The following is a 27,899-nucleotide window of genomic DNA, read 5'->3' on the forward strand; positions in this document are numbered from 1 at the left end:
GCAGAACAGGCAGATCTACGAAGTACACTGCTGAGGGGAGCAGCAGGCGGGCCAGGAGAGGTCTGCCTCGCCATGTGGGTCACCTCCGGGGCAGGCGGGGACTGAACTTATGCTGAAGCGGCCCAGCCTCCTAGTGCTGTGTTCTAACCCTTTGTGCCACCAGGGAGGTCCTGGGGTCCCTTTCTTACTGGCCCTCCCACCACCATCGCCCTGTGGGCCCCCAGTCCTACTTCCTGAAGGCCCGCTGTCTGGAAGAATTTTCAACGAGAAACTCTTTGGATCGATTCTTCCTGCCCTCCAGGATGAGCCAGACATTCTCCCTGGTTTCACCTCCATTGCCCGTTTCTATGACGATCTCGTAGGCTGTGTAGAGAAGGTGGGGGAGGGTCAGAGTGGAAGCAGCACCCCCTCTCCATGGGGCAGGGGCACAGACCTAGCTCACCAGGTCTTTGCTCTTAGACCACAGCCTGGCGAGTGAGAGTCAGCACGATGCGAATGCTCTAAGTACAATTTTCCCCCCAAGACTAACCCTGCTGGAGAGGGGATCAGCAGCCACCGTGCAAGTCACCAGCCTGGGGGGCCACCAGTGAAGCTCCTGTGAGCTCAGGGCTGGGTGTGGTGCGGGAAGGACAGGAGCAAGGAGAGCAGACCAGCCTTGATGTCACGCCCGTGCTCTGGGCAGCCCTGCAGAGCAAGCTAGCCATGCCATGCAGGATGTACAGAGGGAGCCCAAGATGTCACACGAGCATCTGCTGATAAACAGGTGTTTGTCTTGAAGCCAGAACTGTGGGACACGAGAGATGTGAAGGAGTGCCGGGAGGACTCTGGGCTTCTTGGGGCATCTGGCAGTTAGGTTCCAGATCACCTTCCCATCTCATGCTACCAGGACCCTCTTCACCATGAGGTTTGGATGAGGCTGAGCTCCTGGGCCTAGCTGGTCAGAATCTCCCTTGGGAGATGATCCTTCCCCTTAAGCTAGAAGGCTGTGAGTGGCCATTGTCCTATTAATGTGGTGAAAGAGCTGAGAGGGGGAGGGGATGAGGTACATGGAAGCCAGGGAGCCCGTGAGGACAGCCAAGTCTAAGCCAACCTGAGACTCCAAGTCCTGGGAACCAGTACATTCCATGTCTGCTGGGCCCAGCTCAGAGTTGGCGTTCATGCAATCTTGGGGTGCAACCAAGGTCCTGATGGCTTAACCTCACCGGGACTGCCAAAGGACAGACACTTCAAGAATGTGAATGTGAAGATGGGTTTGCACAGAGCTGCCTGGTGAAGCAGCGAGCCTCAGTCCCTGGGGAGTTGGCCCTTGAACTGGATGTGTTTGGGCTGGAGCTGGAACAGGCAAGCTGAGGATGCAGCCCTCAGTGGCTTCGAGGGAAAGCCGAGTGGAAGAGTGAGAAGGGGAGGGCCGCAGGGAGGGAGACATCCGTCCCGCTGGAGGATGTCCAGCGAGTCAGATCTTGTTTGCCCTCCCCCCCAGGTATGTGTTCATATGCATGTCCAGGTGTGTGTGGATGTGCACACATGAGCAGTGCGGCTGCTGTCCAGGACTGGCCCGATTCCAGCAGAATCTCTGGGTGGACCCAGACAGCAGCGTTGTGTAAGATTGCTGATGGTTTTTTCTTTTCAGCTTTGGCTGCACATTGGAATCATCTGCAGAAGCAGATGCTTGCAGAGGGTAGGGAGCAGCTTCTGGAACTGCTAACAAGAATTGGAGGTGAAGGCAGGGAACAGGAGGCTAAATGAGGTTGGGAAGTCAACTTGTCTGGAGTGCCAGCCAGACCCCATAGAGACAAGACATCTTGTGCCAGGGCAGGCACATTTGAAGACTCATCAGAGGCAGAGCTTGATGTAGAGAGTGAATTTTTCAGCTTTCGCTCTTAAAGCAACACTAGCTGCAACGAGAGATAAGTGTTCACATCTCAAGTGCTTCAGCAAAATAAACTTCCCATGCAGCCCAGGGTGTGGGTGTCAGGCAGGAGGCCCCCCTCCCGATCTGGCACACCAGCTTCTTTCATCTGGGTTCTACTAGCCTTTGCTGTGCTATTTCCCCTTTCTGGAGTTTACTTTGCCTTCTCTGTGTAACAGAGCCATGCATGTGCACCCATGCGGCTCGTGGGGTGGTAAAGATCTGATGAGAATCCTGGTATGGAACCATGAAGCAAGCATGAGCGTGTTTGTTCTCACAAGGTGAGTGCCCAGAGGCTGCCCTGGGCACCGACACTGAAGGCCAGCACCCTATGGGTAAAGTCTCTGCTTTACTCATCACTGTGTGCACAGAACTCGGAGTAAGTAAGTGGAAGGTCCTCAGTATTTGCCTAATGAGAGCTGAGTGTTGGGACGTTTGGCTTAAGCTGTGTCCAAGGGCCTCCCCAGCGGGGAGACTCCATCAGAAGACACAGGTGTGACTGTCTGTGCCCAGCGGGCTTCTAGTCCCCTGTGGGCAGCTGCTCTGCCCTCTGCAGCCTCCTAGTGAAGGCAGGTCTGTCCCCACAGCCCCTGGGCTCTGCACCCTGCTTTCCTTCCTGAACCTGGACACATCCATCTAGGGAGCTAATGCAAGTGTCACCTCCCCCACAATCTCCCTGCCAACCCAAATCCCTCAGGTCTTAGCAGTTGTTTGGCAGAAAATCTGCGAAGGACATACAGTGATTATGCACCAAGCCTCATAAACCTCCCCTCCCCTGGAGGATGTGAGGGGTTATTGCATTGGGGGCTTAGGCTCCATCTTCTAATGAGACTGAGGCTCTATGGGAAAGGATTGCTTGTCCTGCCTTCGCTGAGAAAATCAAGCAAATGCTGAGTCCTAAAACCTGTGGCGAGAGCTACCTACAGTCATGGGTGACTCTGTCTCTGACCTCCAGCTGCCTGCAGTGGTGTAGGGTGTCTAAACCAGGTGCCAAGGTCCATATGACTAACCCAGAGTGTCTCAGAGAAAACGGAGCATGCAGTGACTTCTAAGTAAGGGCCACGACAGAGGCTGGGAGTTCACCTTCTGAATTAGGGCAGGAGTCCCTGTACATTAGACTTGACAAATAAGTGCTGAGCTCTTTTGTTTTTCTTTTGAACACCTTCAGAGATGTCACTGCCCATTACCTCCTGAATCACCTAGTTTCATCATCAGGTGGCTTGGGTGGCATGGCAGACATGTCTGGGTGGTGTTCCAGCCCAGATCCTGCTTCCCTCCCATGGTGTACAGTGGCTGCCCCGAGGGCGGCCCTGCCAGGGGCTGCATTTCCCAAGTACCCTTGCATCTAGGAAGAGCCATATGGCTTGATCTCACCAATAGAAGATGAGTTGATCTGCTTTCGCCGATTGGGAGTCTGTCTTGCCTGTGCTCTTATTCCTTCTGCTAGAAATGTGGGAGTCACATGTTGAAAATAGCAGAGACACAGATGAAAAAGCTTGGGAGCCTGAATCATAGCATGGAGACCTCCTGCCTGACACCCACACTGTACTGTTCATTATATGAGTGAGTAATCAATTTTGTGGTGTTAAGCCATTGCGATTTGGGGACAGTCATCTCCTACTGCTTCTGCTGTTACCTTAAGAGCTGGGGTTGGAAAATCCTTTCTTAACTTAGGGCTCTGTCTTTGATAAATCTTCAAATTTGTTAGAACATGACTCTGGCATCTGTAGCAAATACCACCTTTGTCCCTAATGACCAGCCACTTTAGGGATCAATAACTTTAAATATATATATATATATATATATAAAGTTATTGATCAAAAAATAGTTTATTTTTACATCATTTTGTGCCTTTTTCCATCTCAGTTGTAATCCCCATGGGCTTCCCATCACCAAATCACTTGTGTGTCATCACCATAGTCCAGTAGACTGTCTACGCCCCCTTCCCCCCCCAATTTTTATTCCATTCCCCAGCCCACCCCCATAAAATGTCTCTGGTATATAGTTGTTTATTACTATTATTATTTTCTCCCCTGGTCTTTTATACTCCTGCTATGAGTGAAACCATTTGGCATTTTTCCTTTTCTTTCTGGCTTATTTCACTAAGCAAGGGATCAATAACTCTTTTTCCTTTAAATACCCTTAAGGAAGGAACCCAAGAGAAAGTAGCCGATGGACATTCTGTCGGCTCCCCTTGTACATTCTGTTTCTAGGAGGCTTGATTTGGTGGCTGCTGTCACAGGCACCCATTGGATGGAGCCCATGTTATAAAAGCAAACCAGAGAAAGCTTTGCACCAATCTGCCCAGCCCAGCCCAGCCCAGCCCAGCCCAGCCTTCAGGTCAGCTGGTCCCCAGTGGCTTTTCCTATTACCCAATTAGTTTCTGTGATTCATGCCAAGATCTGGTACCTGTATCTTTGGCCATTCCAGAGTCACCAAGCAGTCTTCATGTGCTTTCTGATATACCTCCCCAATACTGGGCACCTGATCCCACCATCATTCCCCACATTCCTCCTGTGCTAACTCATTGAACTGGAGATTCAGCCCAGGCATCACAGCTAGTCTGGGCCCGCCATCTCCCTACTTACTGGTCTCCTCCAGCTCATCACGGATCTCGTTGTTGGCACAGGCAAAATCACGGACTGTCTGCCTGTCGCCCTCACTCTTGGAGAGCCAGCAGTCGCACTGGAAGCGGAAGGTCTCATCGCGGGAGTTGTCCTTCACGTCAACATAGCTCAAGTGCCAGCCAGGAAATATCCCTGTGTAAAAGACATCGTGCAAATGTGAGATGAGCATCTCTCCCTCCCTTTTCAGGCTTCTACTCCCCTGGGCCAGTGGCTGTGTGGCCCGCACGAGTTAGCTGTACTCTGAGTCTCGGTCTCCTTGGTGATGAAATCAAGGGTTGGGTTAGATGATCTCTGGTGGCTCATTCATCCCAGAGGATATAATTCATTTTGCAGAATCTTTGACTTGGGAATTTGTGGGTGGGAATTAAGCCATCTCTGAGCCCTGAGAAACTGGGATGTTTCCCCTGGGAGAGGCCTCTTGGTCAGAATCACAGTAGGGTCTTGAGCTCAAGAAATCAACCTTTTTGGAATACACAGAGCTGAAGCTTGAATCTTATTACTTCCTGACACCAGTGTTCACTTAGTTCACACCCATTATCCTTCCAGTTCTGGCCAGCATCAACTACTCCAGGAAGCCTTCCCTAAGTCACCTGCCAGTTCTCTGGTGAGCGTGCCCCTACTTGGCCCACAGCATCCTGCACCTCCTTTGACCACATCCTGACCATGTTGTCATCCTTGTTTACATGTGTCTCCTTCACCAGCCTGTGCGCTTTTGGGGGCAGGGGCAGGGACTTAATGCTTTTGTTTCCCCCATGCCCATCAGTGATGAGCCCTAGTTGTTGAGTGTGTTGGATGAGTATGTTGTGATTTTGAGGACTTTGGCTCCCCAACTATCACAGAAAGAATCAAAAGTTGCTATTTCTTAAGGTACATGCTACATTGACAGCTCCTGGCCTAATATTGAAGTCATAGCTATTTCTGTCTAGTTGGCAGGGCTTCCTTCCATAGTGTTACCCCCAAGCCATAGCTTGCAATTATGAATTGACACACATTTGCTGAGACATGTTCTTTACACCAAGCTCTGTTTCAGATACTCTTCTCCCTTAAAGTCCTCATGAACCCTGAAAGCCCAAAGGCCCCAGGGCAGAGGTCTGATTGGTTATGATGATTAACTTGCTGTTCTCATATGATCTCAAGGTGACTCCACAAGGAACTCATGTGATAGCCTATTCTCATGTGTCCTCTCATGCTACTTGGGGTACTGGGGGGCAGTCCCATGGTCCCCACCAAAAGCCCTTCTCTAGAATTTGCCCCAAAGCAACAACTATAGATCTTGTCATTGGCCCCAAGGGTCTTAGAAGCATGAAAAGGCATATAAATATAGACACACACTCCCAGCCACCCAGACTGCAGGGGTAGATATTAAGTCTCATCTGCAGGACACACACATTGGCAGTCCTAATTTTTAAAAAGTACTTCATATTTTTTGAAATACATCTTTACTAAAGTGGAGAATGGAATGCTAAACAACTATTTTCATTTATAAATACTTCTGTTGAGTTAAACAGTGAAGTTATTTGATCAATATTTTTTTGAACTCAATACATAGTTCTACTTTTCTGCATGAGAGCTACTTCTACCTGTAAGTGTGTAAATTGGCTGCTTTCTGGGATAGTTCCTGCAACTTATTAAACTGCTTAATAAGCCTCAGTGTGTTCAGTCTATTGAAGCAACCCTTGAAGGATTCTAAAATGGAACTTAGAAAGGTAGAGACAAGTCCAGAAGAGAGGACTATCTAGTGAAAGGCATTCTTCGTCACCCCCACTGTGTGTGTGTGTATCGGAGAGAGAGAGAGAGAGAAAGATTAAGATCGATTCTACTATATCGATGTGATAAGCAGAATCTTTGGAGTGGTACCCAAGCATCAATAGTCTGTAGAGTGGCCCATGTGACTCCAATGTGTAGCCAAGGCTGAGACTTGGACTTGCATCATCATCACCCAGAAGGCTTGTTAAAATACAGATTGCTGTCCTCCGGTCTCCTTTCCTCTACAGAGATTCTGATTCAGTAGGTTTGCAGTAAAGTCTAAGAATTTCCATCTCTACATCATTCCCAGGAGACACAGCTGCTTCTGGACTCAGAGCCACACCAAGAGCCTCTGACTTAGTGCATTAGGATCAGAGCCCTCTCTGATGCTGGGACCATGGTCTTTCTGACATTGTGCAATAATGGCAGTTGGGAGGCCATGGGAATATTTAGTGTGTGGGTGTGAGCATGTATATGAGTGTTAGTGGAAGGTGATGACATCAGCTGGAAAAGTGGGTCATTATGAGATCATTTCTGTGGCTAGAATGAGTCACCCTGCTCTATACCAGGGCAGCGTGTTCATTCCTGAGTTACATTTCTGAGCTCCAGGCAGGGTGGTGAGAGAGAAAAACAGTGAACTGAGGAAGAGGATAGATTCCCAGTGCCCTGGGGTGTGGGTGAAGAAAACCAAAAAGCCTGCTGCTTGGGTTGCCCTGGTGCTCGGTGGTAGAGTGCCTCCTCTCCCTTCACCCCTCTCCCTCATCTCTGAAATCCTGGCATGGCCTCCTCCCATCCCCATGCTCTTTTCAAATTAGATTCTGCAAAAAATGCCTTCCATGGTAAACAGAGGCTATCTCTAGTCTTCTGAAGTGAAAGAAGCTTCATCCACATCTTGGCACTCACTGTTCACACAGTTGTCTTGTTTTGGAAAATCTGGATGTGATTGATAGGGATCGTGTAACTGGAGACAGGTACTTCTGGGTAGGCTGATGTCATGGTTTTTGCTGAGAAGACAACAAAGAAGTGAAGTAAGTCAAAAGGAAAAAAATAAATATTGATGGTTTCACTTATTTGTGGAATAGAGAGGAATACAACCAAGGGTCAGGAAAAAGACAAGACTTGTAAGCTGACCATAGAGCTGAGGCACACGGAGGGGAGAGGGTCAAAGCAGGGAGGGCAGAGCACAAGGGATGGTGGTGCTGGAAGAACTACAGGGAGAAATCCAATACTATACAAAAGTGAGCAATGGGATGAGAAAAAATAAATAAATTTAAAAAAAAAGAAATAAGAAGAGATCTGGAACACAGAACTAGCTATCATCATTCCCAAAACTCTTTCCATGAAATCATCCATGCTAACGTGCCCAGGAAAACACTCTTGAGTTTAGAAGACATGATGACCACCCTTAGCACACCCACCAAACTGGACACATTGCATTAGCTCCAGATCTGTTTCCTCACTTGAACCATGTCAGAAGGTTAAAACAGATGATTTCTGAGATCTTTTGTATTTCTCAAAAGAAAACATTTAAATTTATTTTGTCATTAAAACATGTCTTCATCTCACCAGGATTTTCATTTCCAAAGAAGCAAGAAGAGCAAGATGAATTAGAAAATAAACACTGTGTAATAACTTGTTCACTACTGTAAAAGCTATGTGGGTAACTGGAATTAAGGGGAGAATTAATCATTTATTTTGATTTTCCTCTCTAAACTATATTTTATGGTAGTCAAATAGCCTGAGGGAAAATTTTCTTACAGAAGAACTCTAGTAAATGGACAAGAAATGACAGGACTAGAAAATCACCATTTGTAACCCTAAGTGATCATCACTGGATAGAGTTATTAGGTGAGGAGTTGTGGGGAATTTCTTAATGAAGTAATCACCCCTTGGGTGATAGTCTCTGAATTCACTATTCAATGTGATCATCAGAATGAGTAGAACTTCCGTGATTTAAGATGAAGTACACAGGCCCTGACACTACCCATTAAGTATTCTTGCCAATATTTTAGAGTTTCCAGATTGTGAAAATTTAGGAATAAAGAAACAATGAAACTTTGAGGAAATAAACAGACAGATCCAAAATGTAGAAAATCTATAGATCATTGGATTCAGTTCCTTCAACAAGTCAACAGCTTGAAAAAATAAGGGAAATAAGTACTGTTCACCAGTACTAAAGAGATCTAACAATATGGTGTGTGAACCTTTTGATTCAAGAAAATCAAAATATACAAATACCTTTTATGTTGTTGGAGAAATTTGCATATGAAATAGAAATCGGATGACACACAAATCATTGTTAACTATGATGATGGCATTGTGCTTTTATAAAAAAATCCATTTTTTAAAAAAGAAACATACTAGACATGTTTGAGATGAAGTAAGTTTTAAGATTTGACTTGATCTATCTCTTCCTGCATCTAAAAGAAAGTTAAGAAAAAAAGATGGGTAAAGCAGGCATGATAAATCATAATTGTTGAATCTATATGATGAGCATATGGAAGTTCATTCTATTATTCCCTTCACTTTTGTGCATATTTAAAATTCTTATAAAAAGGAACTGTTGGATACACAAAAAAAGGATGGAAAAGTACATTCAGGGATTGAGAAGATTACTATACTATTATGTTAACTAAGCATTTGTAACCTGACTTACATGGTATTTGTTCAGGGATCCACACCTTTTTTGTGAAAGACTCTGAAAGGAAATATAATTTCCTCATAAATTTCTATGTAAAGAAGCATACTGAAGATTTAAGCTGAGAAAAATTAAAAACAAATGGCATATAGAGAGCTTAAGGACATGTTTAACCCTCTTATCTTGTGTTAACATTTAAATTGTCATCTCTGGAGGAGAAAGTTACCATATAGAGAAATTTACTTGTAGCACCTAGACCTCCCGATCCCTATCCTGACTTTAGCAGTCCAACCATCTGGGCTCAATGAAAACACAGAAGTCTTTCTCTGCTGGACTTCAAGAACTACCAATGACTTACTTTTGCTTTCAGATCCAAACTCTGGTTGAGAAAGAATACTTTTTACAATGGGAAGTGAATCACACCAATAACTTAGGATTTTTGTCATTCCAAAAGCCACTATGAGACTGAAAGGTGGTCTCAGTCAGTTTTGGGCTAACCAAGGAAGGAACCAAGTGCCCTTTGAAGAGGCCTCAGCTGTGTAGTGGTAACAAGCCATGCACAATAGGTATGTGAGTCTGTGTGGAGCTGTCCACGGTGCTGAACCACCCCCTTTTCTTTCTGTGTTTTTTTGTTTGTGTGTTTGGGGTTTTTTTTGGACAACCATAAGAATTGACTGTCAGATTTTTTTTTAAAGATTTATTTATTTGTGCATGCAGAATTGGGGTACAGGCCAGAGGTGCAGGGGCGGTGAGAGGATTCACCAGAGACAGAATGGGGAGCAGAACAAGCTAACTGACGAAGTACACTGCTGAGGGGAGCAGCAGGCAGGTCAGGAGAGGTCTGCAGCGCTATGTGGATCACCTCAGGGGCAGGTAGAGATTGAACTCATGCGGAAGTGGCTTTAGCTTCTCAGTGCAGCGCTTTAACCCACTACGCCACCAGGGAGGGCCCGACTGTTAGATTTTTATGTCGATGAAAAATCCATCAGGAAAACAGAGAAAGTCAAGGTCTATGCACAATCAAGTATGTAGATGTGCACAATAAGTATCTGGGAAAAAAGGCAACTTATTGGAGGACTTAGTTAAGAATTTGAGGTTAATACTAGGATTCAATTTTTCAAAGTCTTAAGGCGCAAGAAAAAGAAATAAATTCTTGACACATAAGGGTTCCTAATGACTTAAGCAAGCAAACAAACAAACCAGGGATAGGTATGAAACAGGCAGTGTGACAGGCATTAGGTAAAGAGCACTGAACAAGGCAATGATGTTTGCACAGTTGATAGTCAAGGGGAAAAAGAATAGCATACATTTACAAATAGGATGGCTGTTCTTGGAAGGGGTTCAAGTTGTGTAAGGCAATATAATTTTTCAGGAGGTAAGTACATTAGAGAGTTTGTTAATCATAAACAGGAAGATGTAATTATGTGGGGTGTTTGTAATTAAATGACAAGTCCAGGTGGGATCAGAAGCTTATATATGATGACTTTTAAAGTCTAAATTCCTCATTTTTTCCTGCTTAGAGGGGTAGTCCCATTTACCACTGAATTGTCTGCAGGACTATGGAGACCGTATCTCTAAAATCTAAAAGCAATGAGTTTGTAAGCCATATCAATTTTGAGAATTATTTATCTAGAAACAATACCTATCCTCACTGTACTTTAAACAGCTGCAGTTAACCCACTGATATTGGACTCTCTTGATGGGTTTGCATCAGAGAGCAATCCATGGCTTGGAATGTTTTTCCAAGCCGGCAACAAGTCCTCAGAGAGGAATTTGCTGCAGAGAGATGAGTGATTTGGGGTCTCAGAAATTCTTTACTATACCCTTGAAAGGTCTTCCCCACTGTGTTAATTTCTTAGGGTTACTATAAAGAGTAACCACGAACTTGGTGATTTAAGACAAGAGAAATTTATCCTACCTCAGCTCTGGAGACAAGCTGAAGATGACAGCAGAGCCATGATCCCTCTGAAGTTCCAGGGAAGAATCTACTTGGCCGTCCCTCTAGCTTTGGTGAGACTCCCAGCAATCCTTGGCATTCCTTAACTTGTAGCAGCTATCCCTAGCTACAATCTCTGTCTCCATTTTTCATGGACTTCTTTTCTGTGTTTCTCTGTATCTTCTGATCTTATAAGGGCATAAATCATTGAAGTTTGGGCAAATCCTAAATCCAGGCTAATTTTATCTTGATTGAAATCTTAATTGAATATAACTGCAATTATCCTATTTAAGAGGTTCTAAGTGTACAAGAATTTGAGGGAACCCTATTCGATGCACTAAACCTACAATTAGAAACAAAAATAACAAAATTTGATAAGAGTTGGTGATGTATGTATTATATCTTAAGATCTTTCAAACACCTAAAAGGGAAAAGCTATCTCTATGGAAGTCTAGAAAAGGATGCATTCTAGTTACCTGTTTGGGATACAGAAGCTGTTACTTGATGTTTGATATCAATTAATTCATTCATTCACAAAACTATTAGATACTTACTGAACACAAGAGAATGTGAAAATGAATCAAGCATCTCAACTTCTTTATCCTTGAAGCCCAGTCTGCTTATTCTAATTGGCAACACAATTACAGTTGAGCATAGTGAGAGCTACAAGTGGGAGTGTGAACAGAGCAGAGAGCAGCTAACGTCACTTGTTGTGATCAGGAAGCTTCATGAATGTGACAGTGAATCTGGATTTTGAAGGACACTTAAGAATTCAGTAGGAAGAGAAGTTTGGATGCTTATGAATCATGAATGATTATTCGCTTGGTTCAAAAGATGTAAGTTACTCATGCCAGGTGGAATTTAAATAAGGACTGTGGTTTCAGGGAGCTAAGAAAGAGAAGAGAGTAAAGAGAAAGCCATTTAAATGGAAAAAGTTTGTCGTTGCTACGAATTCAGATGTACCACACCGTCAATTTCACATTGCAAAATAAGTCAAAAAGTAGGCAGGATGAGTCTAGGTGAAAAGGGATCCCTGACCTTTTTAGATAGAGAGGGACTTGGGGGGAGTATTTAGGAGACAATAAAGAACATTTTTATCTGATGAACATGACATCATGACATGAATGACAGAAGGCTGTTGATCTCCTCTCTCTCTGTTATAGTGACTTAAGTGTTTGATTGTACAACAAAATTTCTCATCAAGGGATTCTGAGAATTTGCTAGGGATAAGTAAACATGTAAAATGTTTTTAATTGCTTTGTTATTTGAAAACGACTGTGGTCTCTTGTTTCCTTTATTAAATTTATTTCCAGGAAACTATGGAGACAGGCACAGATGCACCTCATTTTAGGATTTCATGGCCAGAGAACAAACCTCAGCTTTACAGAGTCCCCCAGTGTTTACAGACTTCCTTCCCTCCCCCCAGGTGTTCATCTCCCCCAAACACCTTCCATTTTAGAAATAAACAATGTGTGGACACAATGCCTGTTTCTCCACTCTTCCTTCTCTCCCTTCTCATTCCCTTCCCTTACCCAAACTCAAGTGTTGGAACTTGCAGAAATTGGCTTCATCTACCCCTGTTTCTCAATCTACACAAAAACCTCTTATTTACTCTCATGACCTCCATGCTATCTCTGCTGTAACAACTCCTACGTCAGTATCTCTCAACTAGTTTTCTTCTTGAGTTTCAGACCCCACTGTCTCTGGACATCACCCTTTAGATATCTTGCAGGCCCTCAAATTAAACATCATGATGAAGAAGTTCTTCCAGTACCCTCATCATTTAACAAGTCCTCTGCCGTAAATAGTCTGCAAGTCTCTCTCTTCTTCCTCCATCCCCCACTGTTGCCATGACTGCACAAGACATCAGCATCTTCCACCACTTCTTAGCCCATTTTTTAGAGCTTATTTTCTTCTCCATCTAGCCTATCCCTCATGGATACAATGATAATCCTCCCTACATCTCACAGTTCCTCAGATTCTTTGATAGGATATCTTTATCTTTAGGATAAAGTCCCAGGCTTTCACCTAGCTTGCAAGATCTCTCATCAGCTTATTCTTTTCTACTCTCCAGCCTCCAGTATCATTTCCAAAGTTGCAGTCATTCTTTAATTTTTTTTTCAGGAATATATCAAGCTTTCTCTTGGTCAAAGGTACAATTTTTCAGTTATAAACCATGTAAGTCATGGCAATGTAAGTCACGGCATGGTGCCTGTAGTGAATACTCTATTGTATTGCTGTATTGTATACATGAAAGTTACTAGGAGAGTAGGTTTTAAAGTTTCTCATCACAGGAAAGAAATGCCCAACTATGGGAGGTGAAGAATGTTAACTGAACTTATTGTAACAGTCACTTGGTAACATATAAAAGTATTGAGTCATTATGCTGCATGCTTGAATCAGATATGATGTTAAATGTCAATTATGTCTCAATTGAAAAAAGATGTCATCTCTCTTGGGGTTTCTATGTTTGCTATCTCTTCTACTCAAAAGTGTTCCTTCGATTTTGGCAACATCAAACTTCACTTAATGTCCATTCCTACTGGATCTTCAGGTTTTAATTTAAACATCACCTCTTCAGAGAGGTCTTCTTTGAATCCTCAGACTAGCAACTTGGGACTCCAATTTTATTTTATTTGTTTATTTTATTATTATTTTTTTTAAGATTTATTTATTTGTTCATACAGAACTGGGGTACAGGCCAGAGGTGCAGGGATGGTGAGAGGCTTCACCAGAGACAGACTGGGGAGCAGAACAGGCAGATCAATGAAGTACACTGCTGAGGGGAGCAGCAGGCGGGCCAGGAGAGGTCTGCCGCGCCATGTGGTCACCTCCAGGCAGGCGGGGATCGAACTCATGCTGACGTGGCTTAAGCTTCTTAGTGCAGTGCTTTAACCCGCTGCGCCACCAGGGAGGGCCCAGGACTCCAATTTTAAAGAGACATCATTATTGAGATCAATTACTTGTTTAATAAGCATACGTTTTGCCAGAGGTCATTTTCAAGATGGCAGGAGTTGTGTCTCTTGTTCACTATTTTAACCTCGGTACTGAGGACAAGGCCAGAACATCAGTGCCATAGAGGCAGATGACTCTCATATTTGCTCATTTTGTGTTGTAAACTTACCTTCTGCTAAAGTGTACAGATAGCCCTAAAGTTAGTACTTACTGTGCATTCACCACCATGCACAGACCTGGGTGGTGTGGAGGGAAACTGGAGGTACCTGATATACATGTTGTCAGCTGAAGTGGAATAAAATGACACTCTGCCTTCTTGCTTCAGCTCTCAGACTATGGTCTAGTTAGTGCCAGACTTTTCACATTTTTGTGCTTTCACTACTTAAAATACTCACTAGCTGTCTGGTGTTCTTAAGTGCAAGAAGGCTGTGATATGCTTCATGGACAGATGTATTGTATAACTTTCCTTCATGGTGAGTTATGGTTGGTTATGAGTTCACAGACAATAAATCAACAGTTTATATTATATGAGGTGTCTTTAAACAGGAACATATATAAAGCAAGGTGATAAATGTTATCAGTATGTATGTGATCAGTAGATGGCTTTGAGCAGTGGGCTATGCAGATGCTGGTTTCAATGGCAGGTAAGAAGGGTGAGCAAAACAATGTGAACTAAAAAAGCAGTAAGTTTCAGGGAGGTGAAATTTAGCATTTAACAAGTCTCTATCTACATGAAGTAGAAATTAGTAATAGTAGAAACACTATTCAAAATAGTGATTGAAGACAACTAAATGTTGACCTAAGAAACCTTGAGCACACAAGCTTCATCACACAGATGTGAGAGTGTATCTTAGGTACTTTGAAGTTAAAAATACATTTATCACTTGGCTTATAACTTACTCCATCATTTATATTTACAAGTGAGTTTGACTAATTTGGGGCTTGTTATTATAAGCAAACAAACATACTCCTGTATAATAAATCCACAGGAGGTGAGTTTGATGATATAATGAGTTTTTTGTCTCTTACTTTTTATGCCTGAACTAAGAGCTCCAATATCTAGAAAATTAAGAACTGTTCATCATTCCAGGGAGAAAGCAGGAGGAACTAAGTTTCATCTCTAAACTTTGCCCAGGGTCACTGGCCCTGCTAACTTATAGGGCACCAAAGTGGTGGCACATGATCATTACCCACTTCCCAGAGTAGCAGGGAGCAAATTGCAGGAAGCATGTCAGCACATGCTTGAGCAGAGAGCCAAGCCTGCCTCTCCTACCTCCCTGGCCTGGAGCAGTAATACCTTTGTTGTCGTGCCAGACCCTCAGCTTGCAGAGATGGCCCAGGCTCAGCATGTCGGAGAAATTGAATGTGTCCATGTTGTTCCGTTCAAACTTGTTCCAGTTGGCCGACTGCTTCAGGGCCAGGGTCCCGCTGTCCCCATTCTCCCCAAAGATGATGATGAACACATTGGCATCGGTGCCTGCTCCTGGGGGCACAAAAGACGAGGCTCTGGGTGCTGGCTCTCAACACATGGTGCTCTTGCTTTGCCCTTGATCATGGTTTCCTCAGAGAGGCCAGGAGAGCAGAAGGACAAAGTCAGAGGTGAGAGGCCATCCCGAGACCCAAGGCTGAAGCTGACACAGAAGGTGATGGCTAAGAATATGGGTGAGGGAAGGGCCCAAGGGTGCCTGAGACACCTGCCTCTGGTGGGTGCGGAGGTCAGGCAGTAGCAGGACCCCTGAGTCGAGCTCCTGCACTGCTGACCGTACCTGATGAGGTGTTCCCTCACTTCCCAGAGGGAGGAGAGATGGAGCCAATGCAGTCACTGGAGAAAGCCTTGGCCAGACAAAATGGGAAAAGGCCAAGAGATGAAAAATCATCAATGTCTTTAAGAAATAAGGTGAAGAAAAGCAATATTGAAAGGGACAAAGTAGAGAAAACTCCGAAAGGAGAAGTGTCAGGATTTATCCCAGCAGGATGGAACTCTTTGGGTGGCTGCTAGGAAATGGGATGAAGATAACGGACACAGCTGGAGACAAAACCAAGGTCTTCAAACCCGTTACCCAAGGTTGTGCCAGTCAAAGGACCTCCTCTTAGTCCCACAGCACTAAAGGACCCCACACAAGTCTATTCTATTTACTCATGTTTGGAGAAATCTAAAAAGCCTGAAGGTAGAGATTACAATGAGGAATCTGGGCTTGGGAGTCATCAGGCAGGCTGAGCACGCTAAGGATTGAGAAAGGGCCAGGGTCCCTTGGTTCAAAATCTCATTGGGGACTTTTTACACAAGAGTTGTTAAATGGTATTGAGGTAGAGAACAGAAGTTTCTAGCCCTTTCAATGAAAAAATGCCTAGAGCTTGAGGCAGAATTTGAGGAGCAGCAGAGGGAGTGGGAGGTGGGAGTAGGAGCTAGAAGGGACCCTCAACTTACCCAGGATGTCACTCGTCTTCACCGAGACGGTGTAGGAAGTCCACTCCATCATCTCCTCCCCGTCGATGACTGCACACATCTCACACACCAGCGTCTTCTTGCCTTTCCGCACGGACAGCCAGTCTCCGTAGTAGAACATGGTCAGGTCTCCAGTGTTCATGTTCTTTAGGAGGATCTGGATGGGAGCACTCAGTGTGGGCGCACCCTCTCTCACTTCCACCAGCACCCCTTCTGCTCATGCAGCCCCTTTAGCTGAACCCCAAGGACACACATTCCCAGACTGAGATGAGCTTGTCTGACTTAGACAGGGGGTGGATGGAAAAGGCCCTGTTGAGGAAAAGGACCCCACCCTCTGTGCCAGACACTGGGTCTCAACCTTCAGGTATGACTGCCCTATTTCGGAGATTCCAAAAGGGGCAATCCATAGAAGCATGTTTCTGAGAAGAGCCTATCACTCCATGCAAGAAGTGTTTGTTGAATGAATGACAGAAAACTAGATGAACCAAAGCTCTCTCAGACACAAGCAAATCAGGAGTTTGCCAGCCTGGCTTTGACCCGGGCCGAAAATCTGCTAATGGTTGAGCGGGGAGTAGGAGGTGCCTGAGGGGACCAGACTGATGCCTCTGGTAGATAGGGGAGAAGATTATGGTCTCGGGGGCAGTAGAGACTCAGCATGAAAAAGAGGCTGCCATCTAACTGTGTGGTCACAGAAACAGCAAGTCCCCTGCCATCTTCCATGGGGGTCGCGCCATTTAGTCTCTTGGGATCCCAGTTCTTGCTGCTCCCTTCTTCATCCTCCCCAACTCACTTCCTCCATGAAGCCCACACCAAGCCTCTGTCCACATTAAATTGACAGTTCATGCTATTCTTTGGAGTTGCTTCAATTTTGACTGAACACAAATAAAGAGAACTAAGTTGTCTGGTTAATTCATGCCAAGGGCCAACTGGACTATATAGTCCAGGTTCATGGAATTTCCCTTTAGGGTGCCGTCTGCCTGCCGACAAAGTCCACCAGCACCCCAGAAGAGCAGGATGAGGAAGCGGGTAGTGGGTGGAAATAAAAGGGAAGGCCCAGATACTTCACCCTTTCCAGGAACCACTCAGGCCGGCTACCCAAGCCGTCAATTCGGATGCGCATCTTGGTGAAGGGAGCAATGTCCAGGATCTCCATGATGAAGGTGTCATTCTGCTCCCGCTCAAATCTGGGGGTGGGAAGAAGTAGGAAGAGGGGGAACTGGCCTTGGTAAGGAAGTGAGGCCATAGCAGAGACCAGATTTTGGGTTAGGGAGAGAAGTCTTACATGGCCCCTTTCTCAACTTCCAGTGACTGTCCAATAGCTTGTCTCTTGCACTCCAGATACAATCCCAAAAGAAAGGGTTAAGTGAGTTTGGCTGGTAGAAATGACCAGAAGCAGGAGCTGGTAGTTCTGGGTCCTAAGTTCTGCTCATCACCCAAGAGCAGCTGCGTCTCCTCTCTGGGACATGGTTTCCTCATCTGTGCTCTGGGGAGGATGATGCTGGCCCCGCAGTCCCACAACTGTCATGTGGACCAACTGGGGTGTGACATCAACCTCAAATGCAAAAGGGGCTCCATACTGCCAAGAGCACCTATGAATGACAGAGCCACCGGGCACTGCAGGTCGCACCTGCCTCTACTCACTGGATGCAGGGGCCCTGGACTGGGCAGTGTTACTGACACCTTGTCAAGCTGCAGGCATATAGAGAGAACACTGCTTTCTTTGCTGTCACTGTTTTGGGGCTGAATGACCTCGTCATCTCAAAGCCGTTCTTGCCGACAGCACGGTGCTGTATATACGCTTCGACCTTCCATGCTGTCTGCTTAAATGCCAACTGATTCCAGATGCTGCTGAGCCCTTGGGGATAATACAGGTGGCATGGAGACATGGCATGGCAGGGCAACTGCTATGCTTTCCTGAACACAATACATAGTTTTAAAAAGAGAGCACAGCCAGAGCCCGTGGGGAGCAGGGCAGCAAATGCAGCAAGCCGAGAGCTAACAACCCTGGATGGAATGGCTGCTGTGGAATGCAGGCCGGTCTGCTTTGCCTATTTGCTCGGGGGAATTGCAGGGCTCTCAGGGTTGAAGATGATCTCCCAAAATTCTGCCCCAAATCGCTTCTGCTTTGATTGTAGCCCTGTCTGCCCCTCCGGTCAGGTGGAAACAGTCTGGAGGAGCTCACAGATTCCTGTCGCCCTCTGAGTACATAATGTAGATTCTCCTCATAACACTCAGCTCATGGATTCCTTTCCCTGGGCAGGGGACAGTTTTGCAGATCAAAGGAATGTTATGTTCTTCACTTTGTATTTCCTTTCATTTTCAATCTTTGAATTTAGCTCGGTATCTTTATATTACGGAGATTTTAGGTGAGGAAAGAGGAGAGACAAGCTTTTCTTCTCGAAAACTGGAGAATGATTAAGTTGTTCCCTCATCCTTCTTCATAGGCTAAACCCCAAGTATACCCTGATGACCTCATCATCTCAGTATCATACACCAATATCTGTAGGGAAAGCCCCTCATTGGCCCTTGAATTCTTCAGTTTTGACGCCTGGAGATTCCAGACACAGGTCAAATATCGGGCCACATGCAAATGAATCAGGCAAAATGTGTAAGCCCTGAGCTTGCAACCAGAGCAATCGAGAAATTCTGACTTTCCTCACAAAATAAATCTTTATTCGGCAAGACATAATCCTTTAACCTAACAAGTTTCCTTAAAGCACTTACAGCATGGCTGTATTTATAACATAACCTTCAAGCAACACTTTTGGAATGCAGATACTACCAGAAAGGAGGTATAGAGCTCTCCCACCAGCAATCAAAGCTGTGTCCGTCTTGTTTACACCTTGTGTAAGGTGGGACAGTGACTCTGAGAAAATCCAGATGTCTCAACTGGGGTGGAGATTAAGATCTGAATAGAAGATTGTAGGAAACTGACAAGGTGACAGTAACTAGACTATGCGTGACAGTAGAGCTCCAAGCCACTCCCTCTGCAGCAACCATCCCAGAAAATCAGACCACAGCCTCAGCAGTCAAAGGCCGTGACAGTCAGCACTCGGTGGGTGCCCACCAGCTTCCCTGTTTCGCCCCTGCTCCTAAGTCAGGACCAACCGGGGAAATCAATGTACACCCAATCCAGTCACAGAAGATGCCCGTCGCTTGTTAGTTCACCTCCAGCTCCGAAACATTTCACTGTGACGCTTACCCACATTCCTGGCACCTTCTCATCTCTGCAGAACTGAGTGGCTGATGCCTTTGCTACAAAGCAAGCACTAAAGAAATAGCTTCTGTTCTCCTTTGGTCTCTTTATTTCCCAGTTGCTGAGTTCAAATCCCAGCACTCCTACTTATTCACAGTGTGATCTTGGGCAGATTACTTCAGCTCTCCATGTCTCAGCTACCTTATTTATCAAGTGCATAAACCAATTACACAGGTTTAATTGCTGGGGTGTTATGAGTTAATATATATTAAAGAGCACTTAAGACAGGTGTTCAATAAATGTTAGCCATTATTCTCATCATTAATCCTAGTCACTCAGGGGAGAATGGCAGGAGGAAATGGGACTTGCATAATGAGAGCAGCATTTATAAATGAAGGCAGGCATCTGATTTCATCAGATGTTACACCTCCCCTTCCCACCCAGGGATGAACTCATAAGATGGACAGAACTCCTGCTGTCATGAATGCTGTGTCCAGGGGACAAGTCCTCTGCCTGGGCCCCATGAACTTCAACATCCTCATCCTCACTATCATCACCGTCCTCCTCATCATCATGTTTACCACTCTCTCATCACCACCTCACCATCATCCCGCCGTCATCCTCACCATCCTCAGCATCAGTGCCATCCCGAAGGGCCGACTGAGGGCCCACCAAGTGCATGGCCAAGAGACCTGAGGCGGCAGAGAGGAAGTCAACCTGGATCCTACTGTCCAGCCTAAGGGAGGTGGCAGAGTGAGTCAGACGCAAGTGGCTGCAGGTGGATTTTAGAAATGACTTCGAGACTCTCCCCTCTTGTCCTTAAGATACTGGGGGCCAGGGGTGGCTTGGGGGTATCCAGCAGACACAACAGACAGTAAGTACTGTAGGAGGGCACCTCTGTTGGCACTACTAGTGACTATTTGCAGAGACAGGGGAACCTGGAACTGTCCAGGTACCGTTCCCAGAGACACTTCTCACTGGCTTTGGGACCTTGAACAGATCAACTTCACCGTGCTAGGCTTCAGTGTTCTCACCTGTAAAATGGGCATGATAATAATGACTCACATAGAGTTGTGTCAATACCTTAAGCCCACGCACGTGTTCATGCCATTGTGTGGGACCCTCCGGTGTTCAGCTTCATGAGAATAATGACTGAGATGGTGTCTGACTTTCTTTTTTTAATTTTAGTCGTTCACTATTATACTCAGACAAGTTTCAAGAATAGAGTTTCTGTGTACCTTTCACCCATCCCTCCTAACATTAACATCCCATATTATCATAGCACATGGAAATTAAGACATAAACAATGACATGTTGCTATGGGCCAACCTACAGACCCTACAAAAAACATTTTTGAGTGACAGGTGAAGGAAGGAAAGAAGTACAGAGACCCCTTAGAGGAGGAGCAGGTTTGAAGAACAGAAGGGAGAAAGGACCAATAAGGTAGGGTTATGGGCTGTGGGGGACCCAGGAAGACTTCCTGGAGGAGGCAGATTTGAGCTGATCATTGAAAGAGAAATGTCTTGGACAAAAGAGAATGGATGAAGGGCATTCTGGGAGGAAGGAATCAAAGGGACATAGGTGTGGAGGTTGGAAGGTCCCAAAGTGTGAGGAGAATGTGAGGGAAGCAGCCTGGTTGAAGGCAGGGAGGGACCAGGTGTGGAGGATTAAGTGGACCAAGTGGTGAGGACTGAGGCTGCCTCTGGATACCTGGCCTTCTTTTTGTCCAGCTGCACTTCCTCTGTGCTGCCATTGATGCCGTAGAGTGTCATAAAGATGTTGGAGTCAGTGCCACCCCCAACCACATCACCGGTCCACACTGTCATTTCATAGAGCACCTGTGTGAGAGGGGAAGGGGCCTGAGCTGCAGCGCTCACCACTCACGGGCGGGCCTCGCTCTCACTAGGGCAAGAAGACATGCTCTCTGAGGCACGACTCTGCAAAGACCCTCCCCCTAATCATCTGAGAATGTCTGGAGGCCTTGCCCCTCTCTTGGTATGTGGCTATGCCCAGGTCAGTGTAGGAGAGGATTCTGGTTCTGATGGAGAACCTAATACAGTAGAACATGATCGAAAGCCTGGCATCAGGCCATTGTCAAGCAAACCCCAACCTATGTCCATGCTCCCTAGCAGGCCATGGTGCAGGGGGGCAGCTTCGGGAAACATCCAGAGCTCCATACGGACCCCAGATCGGCCACTTGCTAGCTGCTGAGCCTAGACAGGCCGCCACTCTTGACCAGCCTCTGCCCCTTCTGCTGCATAGAAGGGTCAAGGACTCCGAGAGCTGTATGAGGAGCTGATGATCTGCCTGTAGCAGCCAGCACAGCCCGTGAGCAGGGCAGGGAGGGATGACAGGTAAGGAGCTCCCCCTCTATTGTTCCATGAAGTGGGAGCACTGTCTATTCTGTGTGGTCATCTACGTGACTTAGGCTTCTGCTAGGATTTTGCCTTTATGCCTGAGGTTTGCTCCAACGGTGTCTTCCCTTTGTGGGACAAGTGGGACCGAGCAGCCCGCTCGCCCTAGCATGGAGGGAAGGCCTTGGTGTTTCCCCCGACAGGGGCCCTTCACCCTGGCTCAGGTGTGTCCTCTGTCTCTGCTTCCTCCAGGCGCTCTCCCCGGTGCCCAAGGCCGGGCAGGTAGGTCTCAAGGTCCAGGAGGGGCTGGCGCCTGTGGCAGGGAGATGCCGGCTTTCATCTCCTCCTGACATCCTGGCCTTTCCCTTTTCCGTAGTTCCCATTGCATTTTCACCTGTAGATGCTGGGTCCCCACAACCCAGAAGACTCCAAATTCAGAGCCCAGGTGATTCAGGGCAGTGACCTCGCCCTGCGGCTCTGGGGCTCTCCAGGCCGGCACAGAGGACAAGTTCAGTTCATGTCTGCTGAGAGAATGAATGGAGAGTCTTTTGCTTTTCCGGAGAGTCCTACTGCCCACCCAACAAGGGCATCTGTGACAGGCGGGAGGTGCTGTCAGAGACAAGGCTGGCACTTTTTTGCTCTTCTCGGGGCGGGCATACAAATCAGAACGTTCAAAATGCCCACGGAGGTCTGGCCCCACAGGGGTGGCCCTCCAGACGCCCATGTCCATCTATCCTTCACACAGACACATCTCTTTTTATGTAATATGTGTGTATCCAGAAAGAGACACAAAGCGTTTTGTCATCCCGGTCTGACCGTGGCTTCCCGGGAAGACTGTTAGTCTGAAGAACCCTGTAGTTCTTTGTTGAGTGACAAACCTGTGTTCTTTTGTCACATGAATAACAGGATGTGGGGCTGGCTTTCCAGAGCCTGAAGAGCTCAGAGATGCAGCGTTACTGAACTGGGGGGCAGGGGGTGATGGGGCGGGACACAGCACCTGCGAATGGGGTCAGACTCAGACAGGGCCCCTGGGTGGCTCCTGTGCTCACCCACACGACCAGCTGCCTGTCTACCAAGTTGCTGGCTTGAGGGGAGAGGGTGTCTGTGCTGTAGGAGGTTCTGTTTCAGGACTGCCAGGCAGCAGGGGGTGGGGCAGGTGTCCCCTGTTGTCTATCAAGAGTCCAAAGCCCCGTCCTTCTGTTTCTATGTACAGTCCAGCAAACACACTCCGGCCCAGCATTCCTTCTTAGCTTTGTGGGTTGACTTCTGATCTAAATCTAGTAGCCCAGTGGGCTTGGGCTTGAGAACAGATGGGGGCTAGAGTCTTCTGTGGATCATATCACTTGTCAGGGAGAAAGAGAGACCCACAAGTTCACCGAACTGGAGTCTTCTGGGCCACCTCTGGTAATAGGCCCTTGGGTCCTTGCCCCAGCACTGACCTATGAGTTCATACATCGTTCCAGATGATTTAGCCAGTTAGAGGTAAAACCAAGTCACAGAGTCCTGCCTTCTAGTCTTCTCCGGGAGGGTCTTACGCAGACAGTACTCTTAGTACTGCGAGAGCCAGAGGCATGCTGCCTCCCGAGTGCCATGCGCCCCATCACTGCCCTGCGGGTGCTGGTGAGGAGTCCTCTGGAGAATGGTGACTGCTTGTCCACAGAAGTTACCTTGCAAGCTCCTCATGCTGTCAACCGTTCTCACCAAGGTCTTACACAGGATGGGAAGCCTCATTTCCCTGTACTCCCAGAAGACCAAGACCCAGCGAGACCAGATCACTCACTCAGGGTCACACAGCAGCAGACCTGAAGAAGCCTGAGCCACCAAAGTGAATCTGGCTGCCGCCGTAGGCTGCAGCCCTGGACTCCCCCCTGGGACGAAACTCCTATTTCCCTGTCCCTCCTGTTCCCCACCCCCACCTGCACTGCCTGTGCCATGGTACCTTCACCCCGATGTTCACCACCATGGCATCCAGGAGGTCGAAGACCCGGGAGGTGACGCCGTCGCCCCGATCCTTGGCCAGCCAACAGTTGCAGCTCAGCGTGTACTTGGTGCCCTGAGTGGGCACTGCCAAGCTCAGCTCCTCCACCAGCCAGCAGCTCTCAGGGGAGGCTCCATCATGGCCCAGCTGGGAGGTGCACACAGAGGCATGGGGGGGTCTGGCACCCCTGAGAAGGAAGCCCTCCCGACCCAGTGAACTCCCTCCTGCAGCCTCCACCCTCCAGAGGGATCCGTGCTCTGCACTCCCATGTGCTTTGCACTCACTGACTCTAGCCCCTTCTGGGAAGGGGAAGAGATTTTGAGATGTAATTAAGCCTCTGCTCAGGAGATTTCAAGTTAATCAAGAGTATTCTGGGTGGGCCAGGCAAATCAGGTAAGCCACTTAAGGAGGGCCCAGGTGTCAAAGAGGGAAGAAGGCAGAGAGCTCTGAAGCGGAAGGTGTCTGCTCGTATCGGCCTGGGAGAAACAGATCTGGAGAGGGAGCCCTGGGAACTGAAGGCCTCAGTCCTGCAACCCCAAGGAAACAGATTCCAGAGCAACCAGAAAGCCTGGAAAAGAACCCCCAGCCTCAGAGGAGACTCCAGCCACAGCAACAACTCGACCTCAGCCACCGAGACCTCGGGGCAAGGACCCAGTGAACTCACGTCTGAGTCATGAAATTGTGAGAATATATTTGTGTGGCCTTAAGTTGCCAAGTTAATGGTAATCTGCTACACTGCAATAGAAAACTAATACCCAGGGCATCCCTGTTGGAAGGGTGGAAAACGCAGACCTACAGGGACCAGGGAGGCCTCCCATGCCAGCCAGCTGGCTGACGGCGGAGGCCAGGAGAGCTTCCCCTGGTCCCTGCTCTGATGTGGGGCTACCTCCTCCCCGCACTGGCTGTGGTCACCATCCCAGCCTCAGGGTTACCAGTACCTCTATTTTCTTGATGACACCCACATCCAAGCCTGCCACATAGAACTCCTCCACGGAGCCGCAGTTGAAGCCTCTCTTCCCTCGGGGGTAGTCCAGCCAGATGCGGTTGCTGCGCTCGTCATCCTCCCCAATGAACAGGACGAAGGCCCGGCTGTCGGTGGCTGCATCCTTGTGCTTCCCGGTGGTGACCGACACATAGTAGGGAATGACTGCAAGAGGTCATGGGGTCCTGCCTCGTAACCAGTCTGGTGGACCAGGGCAGGCAGGTGGACCTGGAAATGACGTCTGGAGGGCACTGCTCTGTTTCCTTCCTCCCAGACAAGGTGCAACAGAGCTTTGCAGAATAGAGAGTTCTCTATGCGAGGTCTGCTCTCCAAGGAGTGAGGGAATTGGTAACTCCCAAGTGAAGGTCACAGAGAGCAACCTTGCCTCATCTAAAAGCCCTGCTGACCAATTATCTTCCTTGCTCCTAGCATTCCCGTGTGAAGTACCGTAAGAACAATGATCTCTCCTCAAGTACAAGGGTCAAATGCCTGGAAAAACTTATCATAACCGGCAAAAGCAAAGTCTCATACAAAGTAGGAAATTGGGGAAGAACAATAAAATAGTATTAAATATATAGTATGGCAGATGAAAGTTCTAGAAAGGACTCATTTCCAAAACACACCAATTAGTCGGCATAAAGCTTACTCATGTAGTGTGACATAGTTCTAGCTGCCCACCCAGGGACCATTCTCCTTATAGTCAGATGTGGTTGTGATATATGAGCAGATGTTAGTAGGTGGATTGCTGGGCAAATGTCTGAAAAGGTCTGACTCAACTGGGAGGGATATCCTTTTGCTCTTTGTGTACCCATTCATTCTGCTTGGAATGTGACCGTAATGGCTGGTGCTCCAGCAGTCACCTTGCAAGCATGGGCAGTCTTTCCAATGGGAGCTACACAAAAGGCTTGCCAAAGAGATCAAGTTGAAAGAGTCTAGGTACTTGACTTTACAGGAGTTATTGCATCAGTCTCAGATGTCCACCGCTGCATTTTTATGTGGGAAAAAGAAAAGTCTAATTCATTTAAGCCATATCTGCAGGTGTTTGTCACTTGGCTAACTGATACAGACTGGAAACTCTTCTCTTGGTTTATCTTCCTCAATAGCTTGGGAGACACTGCCTTGGGGTAATAGGTTTTGACTTATGCAATCTATATCTTCTTGAGAAGTTTCCAAACTGACCTTCCTGGCTGGAATTACCTGCATTATTTTCTGCACTTGCCTGTGAACTTATTTCATCTTTTCAAGGAGAGCCCCACTGGTCTTTCCACAATTGAGCACAGTGCTTAATTAAGAAGAGACACTTTATTGTGGGTCCTGTCACTTATTCACACAGTAAGAAGGTAGAATATTAAAAAATGGACTCTCTCTGCCAAATACCACAGACCTACCACATGATCCCCAGGAGAGAAATATACTGACTGTATCTCTTACATAAAAGAATTGAACAGAAAGGCCGTGCATTTAAACTTCCAATAGACAAATACAGAACTGTCCTATCTCAAAAATTTGGTAGGACAAATGAACTTCTTAAGAGATGACAATATTGCTTTCTGAAGAAGGAGACTCTGAAGCCAAAAGAATGACTTGTCCAAGGCCATATGTTTGATTTTCAGAACCATAAATGTAACTGCAATCCCAAAAAACCCAGCTTGGGTCTTCTTCCTCCCACCGCAGCCGTGTGAAGCTCAAGTGACGTGACAGGGATCCCCATTGCTGCTGTTGGTTACTATCTGATGAGAATGGCCTTCGGCCTCCCGAAAGCCTGGGTGAGGGTAGAGTTTGTGAGGATCCTTCCCCGGTGGTGGATCAGGGGACTAAAGGCATCATCACCCTAACTCTTCTCAGCCTTTGTTTCCCCATCCATAAAGGGGCCTAATCACTGTCCTCTCCCCTCACAGGGGAGACCAATCTAAACAACAACCACGTGCCTGCTTCCCCAGTGGTTGCTCTCTGCGTGGCTCACCTGGGCCCTCCTGAACGTAGTCTGCCATGGGCCCCGTCACTGTGGCAATGTCGATGTCGGCCATCTTAGAGCTCAGGGTGATCTCCCAGAAGTCAGCGGGGCTGCTGCAGTTGCTGCTCCGGTCCCCAGTGTACTCCTGTCCAGAAACGCACAGCCCAGGCCTGTTACTGCTCTGGCGCCTTCCACCCAGTGGGCCTCCCCCAGGCATAAGGACCATGAAGGAGCTAAGCATTCAGCCACACACCTTCTCATAAAAAAGCCTCTCGAGCCGCCCGTCCTCCTTCTTCAGGGACAGCCAGCGCCCGCACAGGAACAGGAACTCGTCCTCGTTGGTGTCGTTCCAGATCTCCACCTTCTCCACATACCAGTCTGCACACCACTTGGTGTTGTCATGGCGGAGCTTGATCTTGTAGATGACGCCCAGGTCAGCAGCCTCGATGATGAAGGTGTCAGCCTGAGGCGCCCAGAGGTGACAAGTCAGGTGGGGGGAGTAGCTCCCACCTCTACCCACTCCAGCGCCACCCACCCGATACCTACCTCAATGTTGAGAAAATAGTCTTTCCCAGACAGGATCCCTGAAAGCCCACGCCACTCACACAGAGCATTGGGTATTTAGAGTCTTTAAAGTCTGTTCCTCTTGGGATAAGCCCTGTGGATGTGTGGGGACAGCCTCTGAGGAGCTGGGTGGGGGGGAGGGGTTGGGACAGAGGGGTGCTCAGCCAGGTGCTGGTAACAGACGTCCTTAGTTGGGCTATGTGTTGGCCTAAGTTCAGGAGGGAGGCTGGAGGATAAAAGGGATAGAAGAGGCGGAATGGCTCTGAGTAATGGGAGGAGCTTGAAATTCCAGGTGGAGCCTGGAGGCAGTGCAGGAGGCCACAGCTGGGCTGCAGGAGAGGGGAGGCCCTGGCGGGGCGAGGCCGAGGAACAACATCTGTGATGGGGACTCAGGAGGGTTCTGTGTGGGGTGTGACATTAAGGGCCTCCTCTGTCGCTAAGGCTGCCTTCAATAAAACGATACTATACTCAGCCACTTGTATTCTTTTGGGCTCATTCAGAAGTGGCAGGGGCCTTGAGGACAGAGTTGAAACACAGGTTGAAGGTGGCAGGCAGGAGCCTGGGAACAGAGAGGAGGTGACCCGGAATGACATCCGTTTTTCTTCCCTAACAAT

General features: G+C 47.3%; 1 protein-coding gene across 1 annotated transcript in view; it reads right to left on the minus strand.

Moving 5' to 3' along the window:
• The window catches only part of LOXHD1 (lipoxygenase homology domains 1), a 117,801-nt gene that overhangs the window by 6,849 nt on the left and 83,053 nt on the right, over nt 1-27,899 (minus strand). The window contains exons 28-36 of the mRNA XM_004684005.2: nt 26,975-27,184; nt 26,731-26,866; nt 24,724-24,932; nt 21,164-21,291; nt 17,324-17,441; nt 16,240-16,414; nt 15,109-15,294; nt 4,498-4,668; nt 231-363 (exon numbers count right to left, since the gene is read on the minus strand). Coding sequence (XP_004684062.1) covers nt 231-363; nt 4,498-4,668; nt 15,109-15,294; nt 16,240-16,414; nt 17,324-17,441; nt 21,164-21,291; nt 24,724-24,932; nt 26,731-26,866; nt 26,975-27,184 — 1,466 coding nt within the window. The remainder of the gene's footprint in view (nt 1-230; nt 364-4,497; nt 4,669-15,108; nt 15,295-16,239; nt 16,415-17,323; nt 17,442-21,163; nt 21,292-24,723; nt 24,933-26,730; nt 26,867-26,974; nt 27,185-27,899) is intronic.

Source organism: Condylura cristata, unplaced genomic scaffold (assembly GCF_000260355.1).
Source record: "Condylura cristata isolate star-nosed mole 26May11 unplaced genomic scaffold, ConCri1.0 scaffold00016, whole genome shotgun sequence".
In the NCBI taxonomy this organism is placed as follows: Eukaryota; Metazoa; Chordata; class Mammalia; order Eulipotyphla; family Talpidae; genus Condylura; species Condylura cristata.